Here is a 20,965-nt window from a genome sequence, read left to right on the forward strand (position 1 = left end):
AGCAACACTGGAAACCTCAAACAGTGAACTGCATTGGTTGTAGTATCATCTAATATGCATGGTTTGAGCAACAGGGACTGGAAGGCTTCAAACCAAAATGTTAAGGCAAGAACCTGTTTGATGCATTATTATTACAAAATAAGAATATACTGAGACATATTCTTAGTAATCTTAACCTTCCTTCAGTAACTATTGGACAAATAAAGAACTAAATATACAGACAGAAAGAGACCCAGAGACTCTCACACACATGGATAATCTGTTGATAAGGCGGGGCAGAGGGTGAAGGTCTAGATTATGCAAAGGAGCATTAGTAGGGGTCTTGATAAGCTCCATACTGACATTTCACTACTTAATCTCCATTCTGTCCACTTCGAAGTCACAGAAGTCAGAGGACGAAAAAAATGAGGATGACTCCTGCCTGCCCTTTTGTCAAGGATGCTTTTATTATTTTGACTTCTGTCTCTAAAGCTTAGATCCCTGACTAACAAGAAGGCTAGAAAGCAGTAAATGTAAAATGTCTTCACATAGCCCACTATGATACATTACAATATGCTTTGAAATCTGTGCAGCATCTATCAACCTCACACAGATAATTTCAACAAGGAAAAACTGTCGGTAGAAAGGGAAGACACCAACAGAACACTCACAGAGGAGCGATCCCTGGTACAAAACTGAAAGTCATGCACTATTCCATGTCAAACATACAAGTGACAAAAATCATTAAAAAATGGAGAATGTAAATGTAGGATGAGAATATTATCCATAAATTGGGAACACCTAAAGCTTTAAGTGACCAATAATAATAAACTAACTGAAAGTTAGCTTGAAAACACAAGATTTGAATTTGGATTTACTGTAAAAGCTTCATCTGAGTCAGACTGTCAGCAGAGAGGTTACTGCAGAGGAAGCTGGGCTAATAGGAAAAATCAGACAGGAACCCTGTTTGGGACAGTGTGGGATGGCAAAAAACAATTACAAGGAGATCACAGGTTTAAAGAGGAGGGTTCATTCATATACTAACATTATGTAAGTTTCCTTAACAAAAAAACAAAAAAAATAAAAAAATAAAGAATAAATGTAGGCTTTACCTCATCCTTGAAGAGGATATATGACTGACCATTAACCCGCATCAGTGAAGTTTTACTTGAGGAACATTTAAATAAAGTCCAGCGCTATATATCCCAGTTACCAACACAGGTTATGGGGGAATGCTGACAAAAGTCTGCGAGAGACTTTAATGAAAACTAAAGAATCCTTTTGCAAGGGGGGGGGGGGGGGAACCATTACTGGGCCTCCCCAACAGCAGCCAAGGTTAATCCTGTTTGTAGAAGCACTGCTAGTAAAAGGGGCTCTTGTAGTGAAGAGGGACAGTTTATAGATGAGGTGGAGGGTGCCTCTAGGTGCTTGACCCCCTCCTCTCTTAGCCCCACATCTGCCCATTAACCTGGGCCAATCAGCTTGACCTTGATGAGGAGAGGAGCTCAGGAGTAGCTCACAGCGCCATTGACTCCAAGCAGTCACATAATTGCCCTGTTAAGAGGAAGGGATGTTGGGGTGCTTGGTTGCTAGTGTAAGCAGGGTAAAAAAAGCTGTCATTATGTTTTTCATTATTAATTGTTGAAGAACATGTACACACTCTATGCATGTTACTGGATAACACAATTACTTTCCAACCATTATATATATTCAGAGGTTGTGTCTCTGGATCAGTGGTGAATTAAGAGGGAAAAGGTGTTTAATTTGAGAAATGATCTAAGGAAAACATTGGTCGGACACACCTTTAAATGACTTTCATACAGGTTGCTGTTGGCTACCATAAGTGGTATTGGCAGCAAATTGGTGTAAGTTGATCTTGCTTAAAAACAACAGGGGATAACAGTGCCTTCTCCCAGAGGAATTGGTATAGAGACGCGACTTAGACTGCATATGGATGAACTGTTACTCATTATGGGAAAGGACAAAAGGGGCAGCAAATGACATTAAAAGGCTGGGAAATGAGCACAGGGAACTGCACTGGTCGAGACACAAAAACAAGGGATAGAACTATGGAGAAAGAAGGTGGAGATGGAATAGAGGGAGGAGGGAGACAGAAAAGAGGATGGGAAGAAAGAGGGATAAAGCCGAGCAGGTGTTGATTGGAGAGAGGCCAGGCGGTGAGTGCCAGCGGTACCTGTTGTCACAGCGAGAGCTGAGGTGTGAAGCTCGTCTCAGCAGAGGCCCTTAGAGGTGTGAGGTGATTATGGGAAAACGGGGAGGAAGACAGAGACATTTAGATGGAGAGACACTGAGAGAGAAAAAGAGAGAGTGAATGTGGCAATAAAGCTGGCTGCTGGAATAATGGCAGAGAGGGAAGGAACAACAGATTGAGATGGATGGAGTGAAAGTGTGTATGACAGAAACTTGCCAGTAGGGTGACTGTATCGTGTTGGTGTGTGTGTCCCATTCACATTTTATACGGCAGCTACTCAAACCCTGGTGTCTCATTAAACAGCTTTTTGCTGTAGACACAGCAGCAGGACAGAAAATGTCTGAATGTGTCACAGATGCATTATGATGAGTGGAGGTGTTTGTATGTCCATTTTCTGGGTGTGCATAGAAATACACAACATTACATGCTCTAGAGAAATAGCTGCTTTCAGAGAGTCTTAACAAGTAGCCTAATTAGGAGCAGGTCCAGGAAACAGGAGCTCAGGAGCCCCAAAGGAGTCGGGTCAAACAGTAAGCCCAGGTTAATGACACCTCCTGAGGGGTGAGTTTCCCAAAGCAAGAGCTTTCTAAGCTCCAACCTCCACACCTCTCTACCGTCCATCTGGCATTCAGACAGCGGCATGGGAAATTATGGCTCTGACATCACTCCTAACATATGACATCATCACTGCCCATCAGTGAGTTCACGCAGGTTTGCCATTGCAGCAGACAAAATCTGATGTCTGCTAGCTGGCATGAGCAGTGTATTTATGAGCTTGACTGGTTGAAGTAGTCACCCATTTTCTCACATCTCTGGCAACTCACCATTCCTCTTGGGGACACTTAAAATCGATTGCTGCTCCACAACAAATCAAAAGACAAGCACCTACAACAAAGTCAATGTTGACCTCTAAACTTTGTCCAGACCTACTGATTGTTGGGGCTTTGCAGCATATAAATGATGAAGCAACAAGTTCACAACACAGAGAAACCGTATGGCCACAAGCTACCTGGTGACATCATAATCACAATTTGTTGTTTAACACAACATGACCATCAAAGCCTGCTGGGCTTGTGTATTCAGATGAGCTGAGTCTGTTACCAATCTCTTTTTCAAAGGACTCTGGTCTCCATTGATGAGTCGTAACACAGCAGCCTTAGATGTGAAACACAATGGATCGACATGATTAATCAAACACAGGCCCATTATAGCCAGACAGTCACACAGGCCTCCACCGTGCATTAACAGAAAGTCATAATAAGATGAGCAAAAAGGCTCATAGGGAAGAAGATTAACAGATACAGTTCTGTCACAGGGTGAGAGTTCTCTCTGAAGGTCCCCTTTGTCAGTGATGATGGCCAGGGTGACATGAATGCCTCAGCCTTCTGGAAACATTATTAGGTCAGGACAAAGGTGTGCATCTTATGAGCTATCTGAGGTGAATACGCGTCATATTTTTTTCTTCAGTTCCTGATATTTGAATTGTTCAGAATCGAGACAGGGAACAAGAGCATCTATCTGATCTCAATTTGAACTTTTAATAAAAAGTCAAAGATGAAACAGAAAAGAGCACCCTGGACCTTGACTTTGATCAAGATCCATCTGATTGCTTTTGAGGCATTTCACCTTTCTTTCCTCAAAGTTTAATGATGAAATTTATACTGTGATAATAATTATCAGGATACAGACCCTAAATCAGTTTCTGCCCACCTGTTCCCAGCTCAAAGAAGCACAACCAGTGCCCTGATGTTCTATAATCTATCTGGGACATCTAAAAAACAGTGACACTTAAGTTACTCAAGGATAAGGGCCAACTCTGGGTCATGCCAAATGGCTCTGATTTTAACCATACGTTAACACCGTTCAGACAAGAACTGATGAAATATTAAAACAAAATGAACAGAGGCTTTTGCAATTTTAATGATGTTTGTGGCATGTGCAACAGAATAACTGTGATGCCTTAACACCAAGCATCTCAGGCTGCTTCTCCACTGAGACATGCTGCACAGTCTCTTGTTCCTTTATTGCCCCCTCTATGAAAGGTTCATCGGGCCAATTAGTCTGCCTGGCTTTATGCAAAATGACAGGCATTTAGTGGGAATGGTAATGATTAGTGCTAGGTTACACATGATCACAGCTGTGGTGAAAGCACAGTAAGGGTTATAGTTACTGAGGGCAAGAGGGATTTTAATTTGCCCTCCTTTTGATTTAGGACATTTTTCAATAAATACCATTGTGATTAACATGGCATATGTACTGGTTTGAAAATGACATTTGCAGAAATCAGATACATTTGTTGTAATTGTTTTAAAAGTGAAAAATTCAAGATAAAAGTTTTTTTAGATAAATGTTTTTTTCATTTTGAAGGAATATATATTTATACACATATACAGAAATGTACATATGTACACTGTATATATATATATATATATATATATATATCTACAGTATATACACATACATATATGTATATACATTCACATATGAAAACAAATAAACATGCAGACAAAATCTTGACACAATGAAAAAAATGGACTTCTGAATTGGCAACAGCTTTTTTCCTAATCCTCGCCCCTGGGCTATATTGTGCAGTCAAGCAGGCTATTACATGGCAACAATTAGGGGGGCTGGAGCCCAACACCTGGTTGTCTCATATTCTGGCCCTTCGGTGGCAGCTGACTGTACAGTCTCACAGCCAGGTGGCCCTCCTTCAATGACATTAGCTAGTCACTCCAGGGTTAACAAGGAGTCTGCCATCATCCAGTGGGCATACATAGAGCTCCATTCAGAATTGAAGCTTTTGTAGTGGAAAAGGAATGATAGAGACAATGTTGTTATAAAAACTTGTTCAACACAAGATCTCTAGCAGAGAGCCCCAGATAATAAAAGTGACCTCGAGGGAGGGGTTGGGGCCTCTTGGATTTGTCGTCTAAGTTCAGTGTGCTCCCTTGATTGGCTCAAACGGAGCTAGCAGCACGTCAACTGTGCATCCTGCAGATTATAATGGACCTTTTCATGGGTGGACAAAAACAGATGGAGGAGCGGGAAGTGCTATACATCCACACAGACTTGTGATGATGTGGGGGGAGGCAAACTGGATTTTGTCAAAGTCGGCAGATACAAAAACAAGTGGGTGTAGCTAGAGCGGCCTGGCTATATCTGTCTGCATAAAGCCCAATTCCAAAGCCCCCTGGCTTGAAGATCTAAGGATAAATAATACTCATTAGAATAACAAAAGCTATAGATTTGTACCCCAATCAGCCAGAGTCTCATCAATAGTAATTAGAAGCTATACATAACTAATGAAGATGTGTACACTACATTAAACAAAGGTACTGAGGACTATTGTGTATCTAAATAGAGAGTGTGGGATAAGTGGACGTCTGCAGCACAAAGCCATTCTTACATTACAGTCATAATAATAAGACTAAGCAGTATGAATGCTGTGGACGTAATAATTTTAATCATGTGCTGTATAAGACTAAATTCTAATGTGTACAATGAAAAAAGATACATATAGATTTTTTAGATAAGAGGATCTCATTACATTATGTTGTGTCCGTGTCTGCAACCGCCAATCAAATACTAACTCTTCGTCTGACATCAAACTCAATATTATTACAGCCTGGTATAAGACATGGGAAGATTCGTCCAAGTAGATCTCTTTTAGCCACAACCACCACTTGAAAATAAAATACAGAGACTGCTCATATTAACACATCAAAGGCTGCGCTCACTGTAAGAAGAGGCAGACAATGCACAGGGATGCATACTTAAATGTTTTGTTTTGTTAGGGCTTTGTTTGCCTTGCCTTGTTTGTCAATGCAGAAAATTCCATTTAGTGCAAAAATGCAAATGTTGCAAGGCAGAAGGACATCCTCTAAAAGAGAACAATGGACACAGGCCAACAGAAGAGCAGGCACTGCCTTTGAACCATTTAAAGAGGCATTAATGTGCAACTTATAAATAATCAACCAATACTTTCTTAAAACAGCCAATTAAGTCTGTGACAACATAAGCAAGGTAGCCATATGTGGAAAGAACAAGAGCAACACTAGTGCCATGAAAAAATTGAAAATTCATGGCCATTTAGGGACAAAGAGACCCAATAATGTCAGAAGATGTCTGCACAAGAGTCCTGAAAAACCTAGGGCCACATCAGAGACCAAGAGATTCCAGCGGAGAATGATGAGTGACATTTCAGTGACATTTCCCAGCAGCATTAAATGCGAGGCTGTCTCGAGACAGCGTCGGAAATATCTATGGATATGCTTGCATGTGACACTGGCGTTAAGGCTTGCAGTTTCTTTCAGGGGATGGCCTCAGCTCTGGGGCCGGTGATGAGGAGCATGGACCCTGGGAGATTGAATGGTAATCACTGGAGCACAGATAATGGATGATTGAAGGCTCTCTCTACGCCGCTGTTGGATTTCAATATCAGAGGGGCCCTAGAATTGGGATTCTTATCAGGGGCGGTGTGTCAAACAAAGGAGAGCTGAGCGTGAAATATGGGGTCTAACTCAGGCACACGACCATGGCGATTAGCACAAGGATAAAAAAGGCCGCACAAACAAAAGAGGGCAGCCTCAGCTGGACAAAGGCCTGTCCACTGCCTTGTAACAAGAGACATGGAAGGAAGAGGGGACATAAAAGAAGGGGAATAGTTGGTGTTTAAAGGAGGACAGGACAAGAGTTTTGCTGAGATGGCTGAAAGATGAATCGTGACAGAGATGACTGTTAAAGAGAGTTCCAGATTCCCTGCCTCTAAAGAAGAATAATGGACCAGCAGAAATACAATATACCCCGCCTCATACACATTCACAACAAACACACATTATCATTGATGTATACACCCAAACACACACACACGGTGGCACCAGGCTTCAAATCTCTGCCAAGTCCATCAAACAACAACAACAACAACAACAACAACACAAAAAAAGACAACATTATTCCCATGTATCTCCAGATTCCAAGCGATTCAGTTTACCAGGAAGCTCATTAACCCTCCCTTCAAGAACCCTAGACAAAAGAGGCGGAAAAAAAACATAACTAATCAATGAGAACGCACCCATTGAGGAGGAGGGAAGGGGGGGGGGGGGGCAAGAACACATGCATCCATTTGGATAACCTGAAGAGCCAACAGCTTTTCCTTTAGTGTAGAGCTGGTTGGCTACGGGGCGGAGAAAGAAAGTTCATTAATTAAACAGGACTAGGGGGAACAGATGGAATGGCTAGCTGGATGCTTATCACTTAAAGCAGACAGACAGTTTTTACCCGCATGTTTCAAACAGCACCACCACATATCAATCACATTGCTTCTTGGTTCTAATCCAGTGGCGACACTTATTTAAGGGTATTTTGGCGGATGGACAGAGACCAATGATCCATAAGCAAGAAAGCCACTTAAGGAATGTAATTTCTTGTTGAAACTAAGCATGGCTATTAATGTTTTTATGTACAACCTCGTACAAAGGTTCTGGTACTGATGAGTGTTGATATCAAACCAAAAACCTCAGTCATCACTTAAATATATGCACAGCCAATTTTGGATCATCACTCAATTACAAGTCTTCTTTGTTCACGTGTATGCAAAATACAATAAAGGGAATGACAGTCACACTGTCAACTCTGCCGATATACCTGTAGGAATCTAATCTAATGAGCTTATAATGGGAAGAAATGGCAGATTTTTCCTAAGTGGCCACAATGTGACACAGCATGGTTAAACAACATTTAAAGGTCAATTTAAGAAAAAATAAAGAAAAAAGTTCCTTTTTTATCATTGTGGTTTAATTGTTTTAAATGAATAAATAATAGCCTTTGTAATGGCAGAGGCACATTAGAATGGAAGCAGCTTCTATATAGGTACACAAATTCACAATTTCACTAACAGGCACAACAGTTTGACACCAGCAGTGTGTGTACACTTCCCCAGGCGGGGCTCTGGGTCCCTGCTGTTGGCCGTCTGGTTCCACGCCTGCTCTACCTGTGTTTAAAAGGGGCAGCGCCCATACAGCTCAGACCTCAGAGTGCAGGCAGGGATGGGCTGGGCCTCCAGGGCTTTCAGGGTGTTGGTGCCATGCAGCGGACGCCTTTTGTTACAGGCTGGGTGGCAAGGAGGAGGAGGAACTGATGTTGGGGGGTGGGGGATGGAGAAAAAAAAATGAGTAATGCTATGAGTCATTCTGCATGAGCAGCAGGGGAGGGAGACAGAGGGGGGGGGGGGCAAAGGGAGAGAATACTTTTGCATGTTGTATGAAGCTAGACGCCATATGCCATCCGAGCTGAACTGCCTCCTGAGTCAGGGCTCTTGGTTTGACAGGTCTGTGCTTGCCCCCTCCTCACCCTCTCCTCACCCCTGGAGCTACCCCCTTTTTCCCCAACTAACACCCTCCTCCCTCTAGGCCTTCCTGAGCCCAAGCATTGGGACAGGCAATTGCTTTGGTTGTGCACGGACTGCGCTGTGTGTATTTCTATGTGAGTTTGGGGGGTTGGTGGGGTGGACTGGGGGTACTCAGTGATCTGAACACATCGACATTGTCGTGAATCCCTGCAGGAACAGCTGGTCAGCTGGAGAGAAGGGCGGGAGGGGGTAGGGATAAGGAGGGGAAAAAGATGGGAGGCAGTGCGCTACACTGATAATGGGATTAGGTTAAAACATTCGGTGAGGAGGGGGGCCAGGGACAACACCCCCTTCTCTCTGTGTAGCCCCTAAAATACTGTGTGAACTCACACCCGCTCCATCAAAGCCAATGCCAGCCTTCACCCAAACCAGGCCACTTCAAGAAAGTGCACTCAAAGTCAGAATTGGCCCCCTCACCAACCCCCAACTAAAAGGTTGAGTTAGTAATACAAATACACTTTAGTGCGACAAGTATGGTGATTTCTGTAGCCTCAATTGAAGATTTACTTGGTATTATTTGCAACATATTTTCCACCCTTACGTGGTCAGACATGTTTTACATAAACAGGAAGTTGGCTAGTTTTACTCAAAGCAGCTCAGACCATTACGTGAATCCAGCAAATAATGTCAGGTTTGGCGTCTCACTGTGCCCAGTCAAGCACTGTGTTCCACACTGATATAGACTGCTGAGTATTATCTATGAGACTGCCGACAGTTATGGCACAACAGCTGGCAAATTAGACCTATCAGTGATGCTAAATAATTCATGTGAGACAACACTAACATGGCAGATCCTATTCATGACATCCTATCATGCATACAGGCGCACTTTCATCTCTGCTAGGTAAAGAATCTTACAGTATACAAAAGAACACACTGCTCTTCAACAAAGACACAGTGAGAGTGGGACAATAAGTTGCTCAGAAGGGGTGTGAGAATGTGTCATTGTCAATGCAGTGACTGCAATAATTATGGGGTGGGTGGGGTGGGGGGGCTTTACAGCACACAAAAGACTGAACACAGGATGTCATATATATAACGTCCATTGGTTTTTCAGCAGACATCCATTGAAGTTATGTACATCTCGTTTTGGTGAACGGGGAAGGTGGGGGACTGTAGAGATGCTCACATAAGCATCAAAACATGGACGACTTCAGCAACTTTCTGGGTTCCCCTAAAAAGATTTTGGCTCTCTCTCTCTTTTTTTGGCTACTGCACAACTCTCTCACACACACACATACACACACACACACACACACACACACACACACATATACAATACCTAAAAGCCTGGCTCGCATGACTGGCGATGGGCAGAAACAGATTATGGTTATTGATTGTAGCCTGGAGATGGATCTGTGTGTGTGTGTGTGTGTGTCAGTACAGAGGATTGGGACTAAGGGCAGTGTGCAAAAACTATTGATTCCATCCAGTAGGGAGGCTGTGTCTCTGAATCAAGGTCAGTTGCTCACTGTCTCACCTATTAGAAACTTGCAGCCTCTCCAAAACACACACACACACACACACACACACACACCACTTAACACTATCCCCTAACAAAGAGTGATGGAAGCCACATCAAACTCAAGTGTATATGAAGAGAGAGATGAATCCCAGCTTGTGGATAAATACATTAGGTCAGTGACAATATGAAGGATCTTCATCATTCATCTTACAGCAGACAGTAAACAAATCCAGCGAGAGGCTGAGTTTGGGCGACACAAACAAACTCACTGTCTCCTTTAAGTCAATATGTTATTTTGCATGCAACGATAAGTACCATTAATAGAGAAACAATTATTCAATTATTCTACTTTGTTGCTGATGAATCGGTAATTGGAATGGTGGTTGGATAAAATATAAAATTGGTTTAGCTTGAACATTTTGTGGTTAAAATTTAAGATGTGGTAGTGAAGAGTGGACTAGCTGCACTTAGAACACACAAAGCCAGACCAGCCGCATTTTCCATCCGGCACGTAAATAATAGATGATACATTATGAGTTGTCTGTGAAAGGCTTGTGATATGATGTCCATGAGGCCATGGTGAAATCTTGACAGAAGGAATTGACACAAATTCAAACTGACAATGAGAGATGGAGACAGTATAAAAAAGCTTAAATCCAACTAAATTGAAATCAGAGATGAAGAAAAGGGAGATAGAGAAAGAATATGTGATGAGGAAAATGGCCTACACTCATAGCCTATCTGTACATGTATTTTTTTTAAATGTTCAGAGCGGTCATTTTTCAATATCAAATCCTATTAGCCTGAGCGATACTCTGATTGTTGCAGCAAACTGCTGGAGTCCTCTCGAGCCTTGTGACAGAGCGGGAGAAGGAGCCACAGTGCCATACTGGCCTTTTATCTGGACACACGGGGGTCATATAGCCTTCTTTGAAGAAATATTCAACTAATTACCTTGGAGAGTGGCCTCACAGGCAGAGAGCAGACTGTGGATTGTTAAGGCATTGTGAAGGGGTATACTAAGGATGAGGATTTTCATGGAGCACGAAAAATCCTCACACACACATAAAAAAGGTTGGGTCATTGTTCCATCCTGTGACAGATAAATACCCCCATAAGCTGGAAGAATGACAACTGGAGAGTGAAGAGTTCGAAAGGCTGGTGCAAACAACACCACCTGCCACAAAGATTCTGTTTTGTTTCAGTTTCATGCCTCCGCTGGATTTTTTCTCAGTCAGGAAATTCTTTGATAACGATTCTCTTAACTTTGAAGTCTTCACCTAACAGAGTACTTACAACAATACTTTATATAGTTGACATAGTATGTCTATCCTTACAACCTCTCTACTTAGGTAGACAAACAGCGGGAAAGAAACAGATACTAATGCTGGCAGCGAGCTTTGGCTGGCACATTTATTCATCTCCTCTCTTGGAGTGTGTGAGGCCTGGCTGCCTATCAGTGCCAGAAGTCCAGAGGCAGCGCTTATCTCCTCTCATAGATCATGCCTTTGTGTTGTCTGCTCCTCTGCTAAGGAATGCCAGGTAAGGCTTTTGTGGCCCACCACAAGTCCAGTACTGTCCAAACCCCCCCCCCCCCCCCACCCCCTGAGGCTCACAGAGACGAGCAGCCCTGTCTCTGCCCCCCCCTCTGGCACTGAGAGTCACACTGGGCTAATTCACTTGGCGTCGGGTAACAGACATCTGTCACTCAGGATGCCCTCAGGGACACACAGACAGGGCCTGATACACACGGGGGGGGGGGGGCAGTGTATGTGATGCACTGTGAAAAGCATACAGGCACATACATACTTGCACACACAACTGTAAACACCATACACCCCTGTGTAATTAAAGACAGAAAGCTTATTTGGTTGTAACAGACAATGCTATCATGTTTTAGATACAGTTTAAAACCAGTTTTTACAAATGTAAATTTCTTAAATCCAGTACATACTCTGTCAACCAAATTGAACTTCCTTGAGGGAGGTTCCTATAGCAACAACCAGAGGGGCAGCGTGGTTCTGGTGAGGCGTTGCTGTACACGCTGTCCGAGAAGGAGCGGGGCGATGTGGGATATCAGATTTCCCCCTCCAGGGGCCATCCTGACTCTGCCCCTCCTCTTACCCCCCAACTCTTTGCTGCTGGCATTCACATGCTAATTCATCTCCATTGGTGATTACACTCCCTTTAAACCAACTGACAACTACAGCTGGAGTCATGCTCTTAACGGCACACCGTTGGATGGATGGGTGGAGAGATGAGAGTTAGGGTGTATATTCGTTTGTGTGATTGTCTATGTATGTACTTGTATTTGTTGACGATGTTTCATTTTGGCTCTCCTTGCGCTCCATAAAACAGTAGTGATAGATGATGACACATTATCAGTGCCTCTGCTCAAAACAGCTCCACATAACCTCCCATGATGCTCCAGGCTGTGAAACAGCCTCAGCCTAATAGCTGTATGTAAATCAGCCAGCCCATAAAGATCAGTGTCAGCACTCAGCTGTGGACCCTGGCTGACGTGACAACCACGCCACATGTCTCAATGAATTTACCCAAATGGGCCACTGGTGGTGCTGAAAATTAAAGATCAGTTGTGTTAAACATTTAATGGAACCAACTAAATGTGAGCTCAAAGCCTTAATGGTCTCAGCTGTAATGTAACCAATGGTTGACTTTTCTGTCAAAAAGTAATTCCTGTATAGGATAGCAAACACAAAATGAAGCAGAAGGCATTGTAAGTGAAGGATACAAGCTCTGGTAGAGTGTCAGTCGGGACTTGACAGCTCTGCTGGCATTGATACAGGTGGCCCGCACCAGGCTTGGCAGCAGCTTCCCAGTAATAATGGCGCCATTAAACAGAGGCCCAAAGAAAGGAACCTGGGGAAGTTAAGAAACAGAAAAAAATACAGAAAAAATAAGAAAAGGACACATCAAACCTTCCAAACTGATCCAAAGTTGTTTTGTTTAGGCTCCTTTTATTGTTAAGAGGTTGATTCCACAAAAAATTGTGTTTCTTTTTTTTTTTTTTTTTACCGTTTATCCATCTGTTTGGGCCAAGGGTTCAAGTTGAAATTGGATTTTTACCTAACTTTGCATGACAACCACACATATCTAATGCGAATCAATGTTAGGTAAATGAAATTAAAATGACAATCAATACTAAACAATGCTCTACTGAACAAATACAAAGGGGCAATATGCATTTTAGCAGCACCCCGTGAGTGTGTGTGTGGGTACACGCGTCTGTTCATGCATATTGGAATCGGGCCCTTAATCACTGAAGCTCAATGGTCGTTGACCTGGAAGTTGACGTGAATGTCAAAGTCTCTCCAAAAGGTCCTGCTGTCTACAACTTGGTAGTTCAGCTTGAATAATAACCAGTCAAATTAAGCACAGAGTGGATTTAACCAGAAATGATACAGACCAATGTAGTTAATCACACGCCAGAAAACTTTTTTTGACACTGTGCAAAGTAACAACTTGAATTAACTTAAGTTTGTGGAGTTGCAACAAGTTAACATTGTAGAATTTTCAAGTCAGTGGTGTGATCTCCATTCACATAATGAAAGTGCTCAATCAAGTTTAATTTTTTTATAAAACTATTATTACAACCTTTCGGGGTTCAGTGTTAAAAAACAGAGGCGGAGTATCGAAGGAGCTTCTTTATACTTTGTTGCAGAATTGTTATGTAAAAGTGGCTCCCATGAGTATCGAAGATTAAAGCTAGCAAAAGGAGGATAGTAACCACTTCTAAAGCACAGACCCACAGTGTGGGTAATTATGCATTGCAGGGATAGGGGACACTTCAGACTATTTACATTAAAACCACAACAGGAGAAAACAAGAAAATACGCTGCAAAAAGTGAATGAGAAATATGAGAAAGGAGCTGCTTCCAGAATAAGGACTTAAAATAAGTGCAGTGTTGGATCTAGCCTTCATGGTTCTTGGAAATAAGATAGAAAAAATAAAAGCAAATAAAATTGAATAAAAAGCCAATTAAAGTAACTTACTGGTAATACACGTTAGTTCACCCTTCCTATAACCCTCTAGTTGCCAACGGTCTGAGTAAATCTACTGGCTGTCATGACTTACCTGTGGTTTCTTCATGATCTGAATAAAAAACATGTGGTTCTTCATTGGGTAGATGACTATCAGCACGTCGCCAAAGTCAGTTGGGATGATGCCACGTCGGTAGTCCCTGGTGTGCTCTGACCACACTATGTGCACCTCATCATTTCCCAGGTGACGCAGCTGCCAAACAAACAAAATCAACCTAATCAAGAGGCTGGCCAGTGCAGGTAATTTCCATTGCTATGGTGATGATGACTAGAACACAAATTTAGTGAGATTAGGGCATGTTTATTGGTTTTCCAGGCAGCCCTGATCATCTCTGGAGTGAACTGAAGTTTAAGAGGTATAAAGAAGGTGTTGCCTGATACTTCTACAATATACTGCAATATACTGCTAATTGATAAGTTGCCAATACATAAATATATATAAAAATGTAGTTAGTGATATTTGTCAGTACGTACATCATAAAGCATTTTACCAATGTTTCTTTCGATGCAAGCACTGTTGATGTATTAAAAGGATGAAACACAAATGTAGCAGGTGGAAGGGAAAGCTGAGTTGGTAATTTAATTCAAACCTTGTTTGAAAACAATGGTTAAAATACATGTCCAGGCACTGGTTTTGACTATTTTTATAGCTTTTTCATTATAAATTCAAATTGCAAACACAAAATGCACGAAATTGAGCATTTTAAAACCAAATAATTCAAATCCAATTAACTTTACCCATCAGAGATTAAATTGGTTCCAATTCCCACCCTATTCACAAACACAAATGAAACTAGGCAAGGAAGGAAAATACACTTAAACGACAGGAAATTGCTGATGCTAGTTTGAAATAGGTAAACAGCTTTCCTCTTACCAAAGTAAAATAGAAGGACACAGCTATATAATATTCCCTAGGTAGATCACTTATAAGCTTATAAGCTTGTAGTACAGTGATGTTTTCTGGGGTATCATGGACACTGAAAAGTGAGCCTCTACTCAGAAGAAAACATCCGCCAATGTACGGTGGGCCTAATTAGCCATTAAGAAGCATGCCCTCGCCACCAAAAATGCAATTAGCACATTCTATTATAAGCCCTTAATTATGGTAATACCGTAATCTTAAACAAATCCACGGCATGCTGATTACCGAAGCCTGCCAGTGCAGTCTGTCTGTCCAAGGATCAGCAGGTACCAACCAGGTCAGTCACTGGGACAATTTCAAAGAAAATGTTGAATATGCATTTGCACTAGACAATCAACATGTTAATTTGGGTTAAGATATTAGCATTTGGATGATCTTAATCAAAGTTTAATGAGGATGCTTATGCTCAAGACAATCATCTCCTGCACCAATCTATTTACTCCCTTGTTACTAACATCCACATGTTTGAGACTTCTTTAATAAAATGTGATTCAAGTCAAAGGCTCTTGTCCAATTAGCCCTATTTGACCTCCCACTCAGCAAATGGGCTTCACACACATGGAGACAGGAGACCAGAGGACCCCAGAACACAAGAGCCCCCTTATAAAAAACAACCTGCAGCAGCCCAGTTAAGCTTTGGTGCCAGAGGGTGAATGTGATAGCCAAGACATTTATCTAGCTCCCTCTCTCTTTCAAAGATGCACATACACATACACGTATGCAGTCTACACAGCCTGACCCCAACCCTGCAGGTCACTTCTATAACCAAATTACTGAAGCCAGCTGCTACTGCTGCAGCCTGCACTGCCCTAAAACCCACAATTGGATTGAGGAATTCATGGTTTTCCGTCTTGTCTTTTTGGTTTAGCCGTTCCCCTACAATCGTCTACAAACAGGCAATCTGCCAAGCGAGAATTGCCCCATCCATTGCTCCCTCACAGTATGCCTCTTTGGTTACAGGCAGCAAAGGGTGACTGCTGGACTAAAAGTGTCATTTTAACAACAGGGAAACATCCCACAGAAAAAGACACTTTCCAATTCTTCATACCACTTTCTCTTCTGTCTGCCCCCAAAATCTTTTTTTCGTGAACATTCGTGCATGCAGTCAGACTGCCAATTTATTTGTTGCCTATGGCTGGTGTATGGATCTGTGCAAGGTGAGCATCAGAAATGACAGAAATTCCAGGTGAAATGAATGGAAATGGAGTTGCAGCACACTCCTCTCTTGGCATGGCAGCCCCTCCTGCACCTTTCTGGAGGACTGAAGTCCAAATCTTTACTCAGTCTAATTTTTACAGTCTCTAAGGAGTAGTTCCAGATAGGTTTTGTAGATGTAGGGGGTTATTTATGAGATGGAGAAGTGAAGATCTGTAGAGGATTGGAGGGGGGCTGGATATGATGAGAGCCTGATGAATTTCCCTCCTCAGCAGGGTTCTGTATGAGAAGATTGGCAGCACGGGCAGGGGCCTTGCAGCTCATTTCTTTGTGCTAACTGCTACTGGTGCACTACAGCTCAGAATCCCACTGCAGAACCCAATCGATCGCTCCTGTGGCGGCAGCAGGAATTGGATAAAAGGATCCTGCCGGCATCCGGCCGGCGCCTGCCCTAGCAGGGAGAGCTAATGGCTGAATCCAGGCCCTGGTCACAGCCCGCAGGGAGGGGTGCATGGGCTAGCAGAATCACAGTCATTACCACCACGGCACATGCCCTCTCTTCACTCACGCGCCTGCGACTCTCTACTCCTCAGGCCTGCCTGGCTGGGGTCACTAATCAATGCCCGCACTCTGAAGTCACACCTCCTGATCACAGCTTAACACAAAGCTGAAAGCTACATCAACATACTGCTATGGTCAGGCAGGACTGTGTAGCCATTTGACTGCGTCAATCAGGAAAAGTAGTAATTTCTCTCTTACCTTGATTAACCCTGATAACTTTGGGTGGGCAATTTTCAGTACAATTTATAATAACTCAAATGTCATAAACAAGTAGCAGTTGTCTGAATATAAAATTAAAGATGTTAAAGAGATAATAAATACAAACAGGACTTCTTACCTTTTTGGTGAGGCAGTCATCAGAATCAGATGGCATACGAGTGGAGACATGGAAGATAGCTTCCACAGTGGAGGTAGCATAATAAGGAGCTGTTAAACCTGTGCTGCCATTCCTCTGTAGGCCACCCATAAAGCCACAGTGTGTGGCCAGGTCCACCTGAGGAATACAAGTACAATTTAGTATGTTCCGAGTGTGGCTGAATATCTGTGTGGAAATAATGAGAGCCATCTGTGGACACTGAGAGCTTGTTTGGGTGCATTTGAGGGTGTGGTTGTCTTCACCTCCCATCCCAGTCCAGACACAAAGTCTTCATACGCCTGGCTGCCGGCGCTGTTCGACAAAATTGAGCACTTGTCCTCTTGTCCCTCTCCGATGTAAAAGACTGCAATCTTGTGAGTCTCTCGGCTTCAGATCAAAACACAAAGTAAAAATGATCAAAAAAGAACAATAAAATGGGGGCTAATTTTATAAACGACAGCCACTTAAAGAAGCTTTGACATGAAAATGCAATGACTCAAAACACTACACCTTACTTGGCAAGGTAATTTTGTGTGCAAGTGTAATTGAGATGAATAAAATCAGGACAACAGAATGCAACTAAAAATTCTTACATTTTTCAATTATCTCTCTAGCTTCAGTAAGATTAAAAAAGGTAGCAGCCCCCCTCTACTTTCCCTGTTGCCATGGCAGTACATCATGCTGGAGTAGATGGAGGACATTTTGCATGCTTGCACACAGTTTGTAATTGCCCAAACCAAGTCTGACCATCTGGGAGAATAAGGTCCAATCCTTAAGACTTTCTTGAATAAGTTCTTGTCATTTGTGATGTGTTGAGTACTTACTGATTGGACATAGAGAGAAACTGAAAGATTGGGCAGGAGGAGAGATAGCTGGAGACTTCCAAGGCTTTGATCAGGAGGAGAATGTACAGAAATCACAAGACGGACACAGGACACATTATGAACATGATATAACATAAATAATTACCACTGTCTGGAATCCAAGTTCTTCAGTTCTCTCAAGAGTTTAGAGTTTTTCTTCAACAAATGGAAACTTTTCCTGTTTAGAGAGAGTGCTTTTTAAGATATGATAATACAAATTCTGTACATAAAACACAATTCAGGAAATGGGTATTGTGGCAACCATGAAAACTGTTTGAAAAAGTAGCATTATCTACAATACATTTTTTGGGGAGTCAAGATTAACAGGGGCATAGTGGGCACAGGTGCAAAAAGCAATCTCCTACAAGCTGTGTGCACGTTGCAACATCACCATTAAGAGGTGTAAGCTTTTAATTTTCGGGGAAGCACTGCAAAGATGTGGCTCTGAGAGGAAGACCTTAGTGAAAACAGCTGGGCACCTTTACCCTGTAGAGAGGAGATTAGAACACTGCAGACTCCAGTGTGCTTTTAACTTCAGCTTTTCAGTCTTTGAGTAACGAGTAAACAGCTGCGATACTTGGGAAATTAAGGAAGTAACTTGGATTCAAATATAGACTTTCGATGTTCAAACAATTTTGTTACACTTCTTCTCTGGTAATGTGTTTTACAAATGATAAAGACTACAGTGAATAGAAATACACAAAATAACTCTGTATGACTTTTTAAATACTATTTTTTGCCTGTTTTATCACTTTTCTCCTCTTATGTGCAGATAAGGCAAATGATTGTAGCCAATATTAGTTGGTAGGTACCTGCGGTCCCAAGAATTCATGCCAAGGTCATTAAGCAGCAGGCGACAGAAGTAGAAAGGAGCTTTTGGTTCCTGGTGGGATGGTTCCTTCTGGCAGGCAGCCCGAAAGCTTACGTCAGCATCCCACCTCTTCACTTGCTCCTCCTCCCTCTGAGTCTGACGCAGAATGGCCTCCAGGATGGCACTCTCTTGCTCCAGGTTCATACCATGGGGTGAGGGGGCAGGCTGGTTGAGCCTAAGTTGTGGCTGGGGCAAGCATTCTGGGCTGCTGTGGCCCAGGTCCTCCAAAAGCCTATCCAGAATATCTACTTCTTCCTCCTCAAAGCAGTCTGACACTGAGCATTTACTTTTGTACAGCCCCTTTGTTGGAGAGTTCTGCTGGTTCCCGCTTTGACTGACAGTTGCAGTAGTTGATACAGGGATATCAACTTCATTAAAAACTCCCACGTCATCAGAGTCTTCATTGGTGGTGCAGTAAAGGATTGAGCCATCCCATGAATATTTGCCCGATATGTCCCGGACAATGACCCGCACTTGGGAGGAAGGTTGGGGGGGCTGTCCAACAGTAGGGGTCTCAGAAGGAATCTGCAGGTAGGACACCAGCGTGCTTTCATTGAAGACAAACAGCTGCAGGTTGGGACTTTTGAAGACCTCAGAGGAGAGCTCTGAAGACTCCACGTATGGGTTGTCATGATTTTCGCTCACTAGACTATGGAGAAGAGCAGGACCACCACTCAGTGGATGATGGCCCAGATGGTTCACAAGGTGTGTCATGACCATCCGCGCTGTCAAGGGTATCAGCTCCATGTTCCGACGTCTCTTTTCTGGTGGAAGGTGAGGAGAGGAGTATAAAAATAAAGACTTTGTCTCTGAATTGAAGACATGTAAGAGTAAGATCACTAAAATGTGATCATTGGTAAAAAGTGACTGATGGACTTAGAATAAAAAAACTGCTCCTGCCGCCATCTTAAATAACATGTCATACTTTACTAAACATATTTGAAAAGCCTCACATTTGTGTGTCGACATGTCATCATCTCTGTTAGCAGATGCCTAATCTAATTTATGATTACTAATAGGGGAACTTTATTCATCCATCACAAAAGCTTGGTGAGCACACCTCTTAGTAGGTAATATCTAATCATGAGAGACAACTTTGAAAAGCCCATTGAGTCTTCTTACAATAGACAAGCATCTGAACTGGCTGAGTGCTAATGAGAACCACCTTCTTTACAGACTGCTTAACAGGACTCTACTTATTGAATTGTATTTATGTAAATGCACAGGGTTTTACTACCAAGTGAAAGGCGTGCCGTGCATTATTCTGCAGTGATGTGGGGGAAAAAGACAAGAAGATGCACTCTTGTGCCAGTGCTATCAATACCATCATCCCCCATCAAAGTGGAGAAAGCTCTTTAGAAAGCAGGCCAAGCTGCATTAGAGATGTGCTGGCCCTTTGATGTGACTTGATCAATATGAGGTGGGGACATGAATATAACTAGGCCGGCACTCTTTGGTTTGCCCTTTTGATAGTGTTTTGTTATTTCTAAGACTCTGTGCAGCTGTGCACCAAAAAAACAGAGGTGTGGTGAAATTTCCTGGCGAAAGCTACTGTTCACATTTCTAGCATTGTTTCAGCAGAGATGTCCTCTGTATATTTGAATAATAACGACTTTTTAGAAATTCAGTACATAGGGGAGAGGGGAATACATTGACTAATGGAATCACAAGGTCACAAAAAAAGAAAGAAAAAAAGGATCAGATTTTTAATAAAAACCCTATAATGGGTCTTCTCTCTAGGGCTGAGTACTAATGCGAACATTTTTCAACCCTGTGATGGTTGATTTTCTTTTCATACTTTTAATAAGATATTGACATTTAATGGAGTCTCCAAATGGATGGGCTTTGAGTTTCCTTTCCCCTTTAATCTTTTTTAGGGGCTAAATCTATGTGTATGTGGTGCCTCAGAAGTGTAGAATGAATCTATAATTATACGTATGTCGAAGTGTGATAAATGTCAGTCATCTGAGGATGAGCTAGATTGTGACATCTGTCAACTAACCGTCAACAAAGCGTTTACTGTCTCACACGTGTTTGCTCAAATATGGACATATTAACATGAACGATGAAGCATCATTTAAGTTGCCGGCAAGTGAAATCCTCCACATAGCAAG

The 20,965-nt window shown here is 42.4% G+C and overlaps 1 protein-coding gene across 8 annotated transcripts in view; it reads right to left on the bottom strand.

Moving 5' to 3' along the window:
* ralgapa2 (Ral GTPase activating protein catalytic subunit alpha 2) overlaps positions 1-20,965 on the bottom strand; it is a 92,756-nt gene that overhangs the window by 12,504 nt on the left and 59,287 nt on the right. For all 8 annotated transcript variants that reach the window (XR_009676466.1, XM_061063269.1, XM_061063265.1 and 5 more), the window contains 6 exons: positions 18,793-19,615; positions 18,087-18,158; positions 17,381-17,504; positions 17,100-17,255; positions 14,159-14,317; positions 12,815-12,942 (listed from right to left, as the gene is read on the bottom strand). Coding sequence is in view for 7 of the 8 variants with exons in the window: in XM_061063269.1 (XP_060919252.1) it covers positions 12,815-12,942; positions 14,159-14,317; positions 17,100-17,255; positions 17,381-17,504; positions 18,087-18,158; positions 18,793-19,615 (1,462 nt within the window). In the remaining variant the exon portion in view is untranslated. The remainder of the gene's footprint in view (positions 1-12,814; positions 12,943-14,158; positions 14,318-17,099; positions 17,256-17,380; positions 17,505-18,086; positions 18,159-18,792; positions 19,616-20,965) is intronic.

The sequence above is a fragment of the Labrus mixtus genome, chromosome 18 (genome assembly GCF_963584025.1).
Source record: "Labrus mixtus chromosome 18, fLabMix1.1, whole genome shotgun sequence".
Taxonomy (NCBI): Eukaryota; Metazoa; Chordata; class Actinopteri; order Labriformes; family Labridae; genus Labrus; species Labrus mixtus.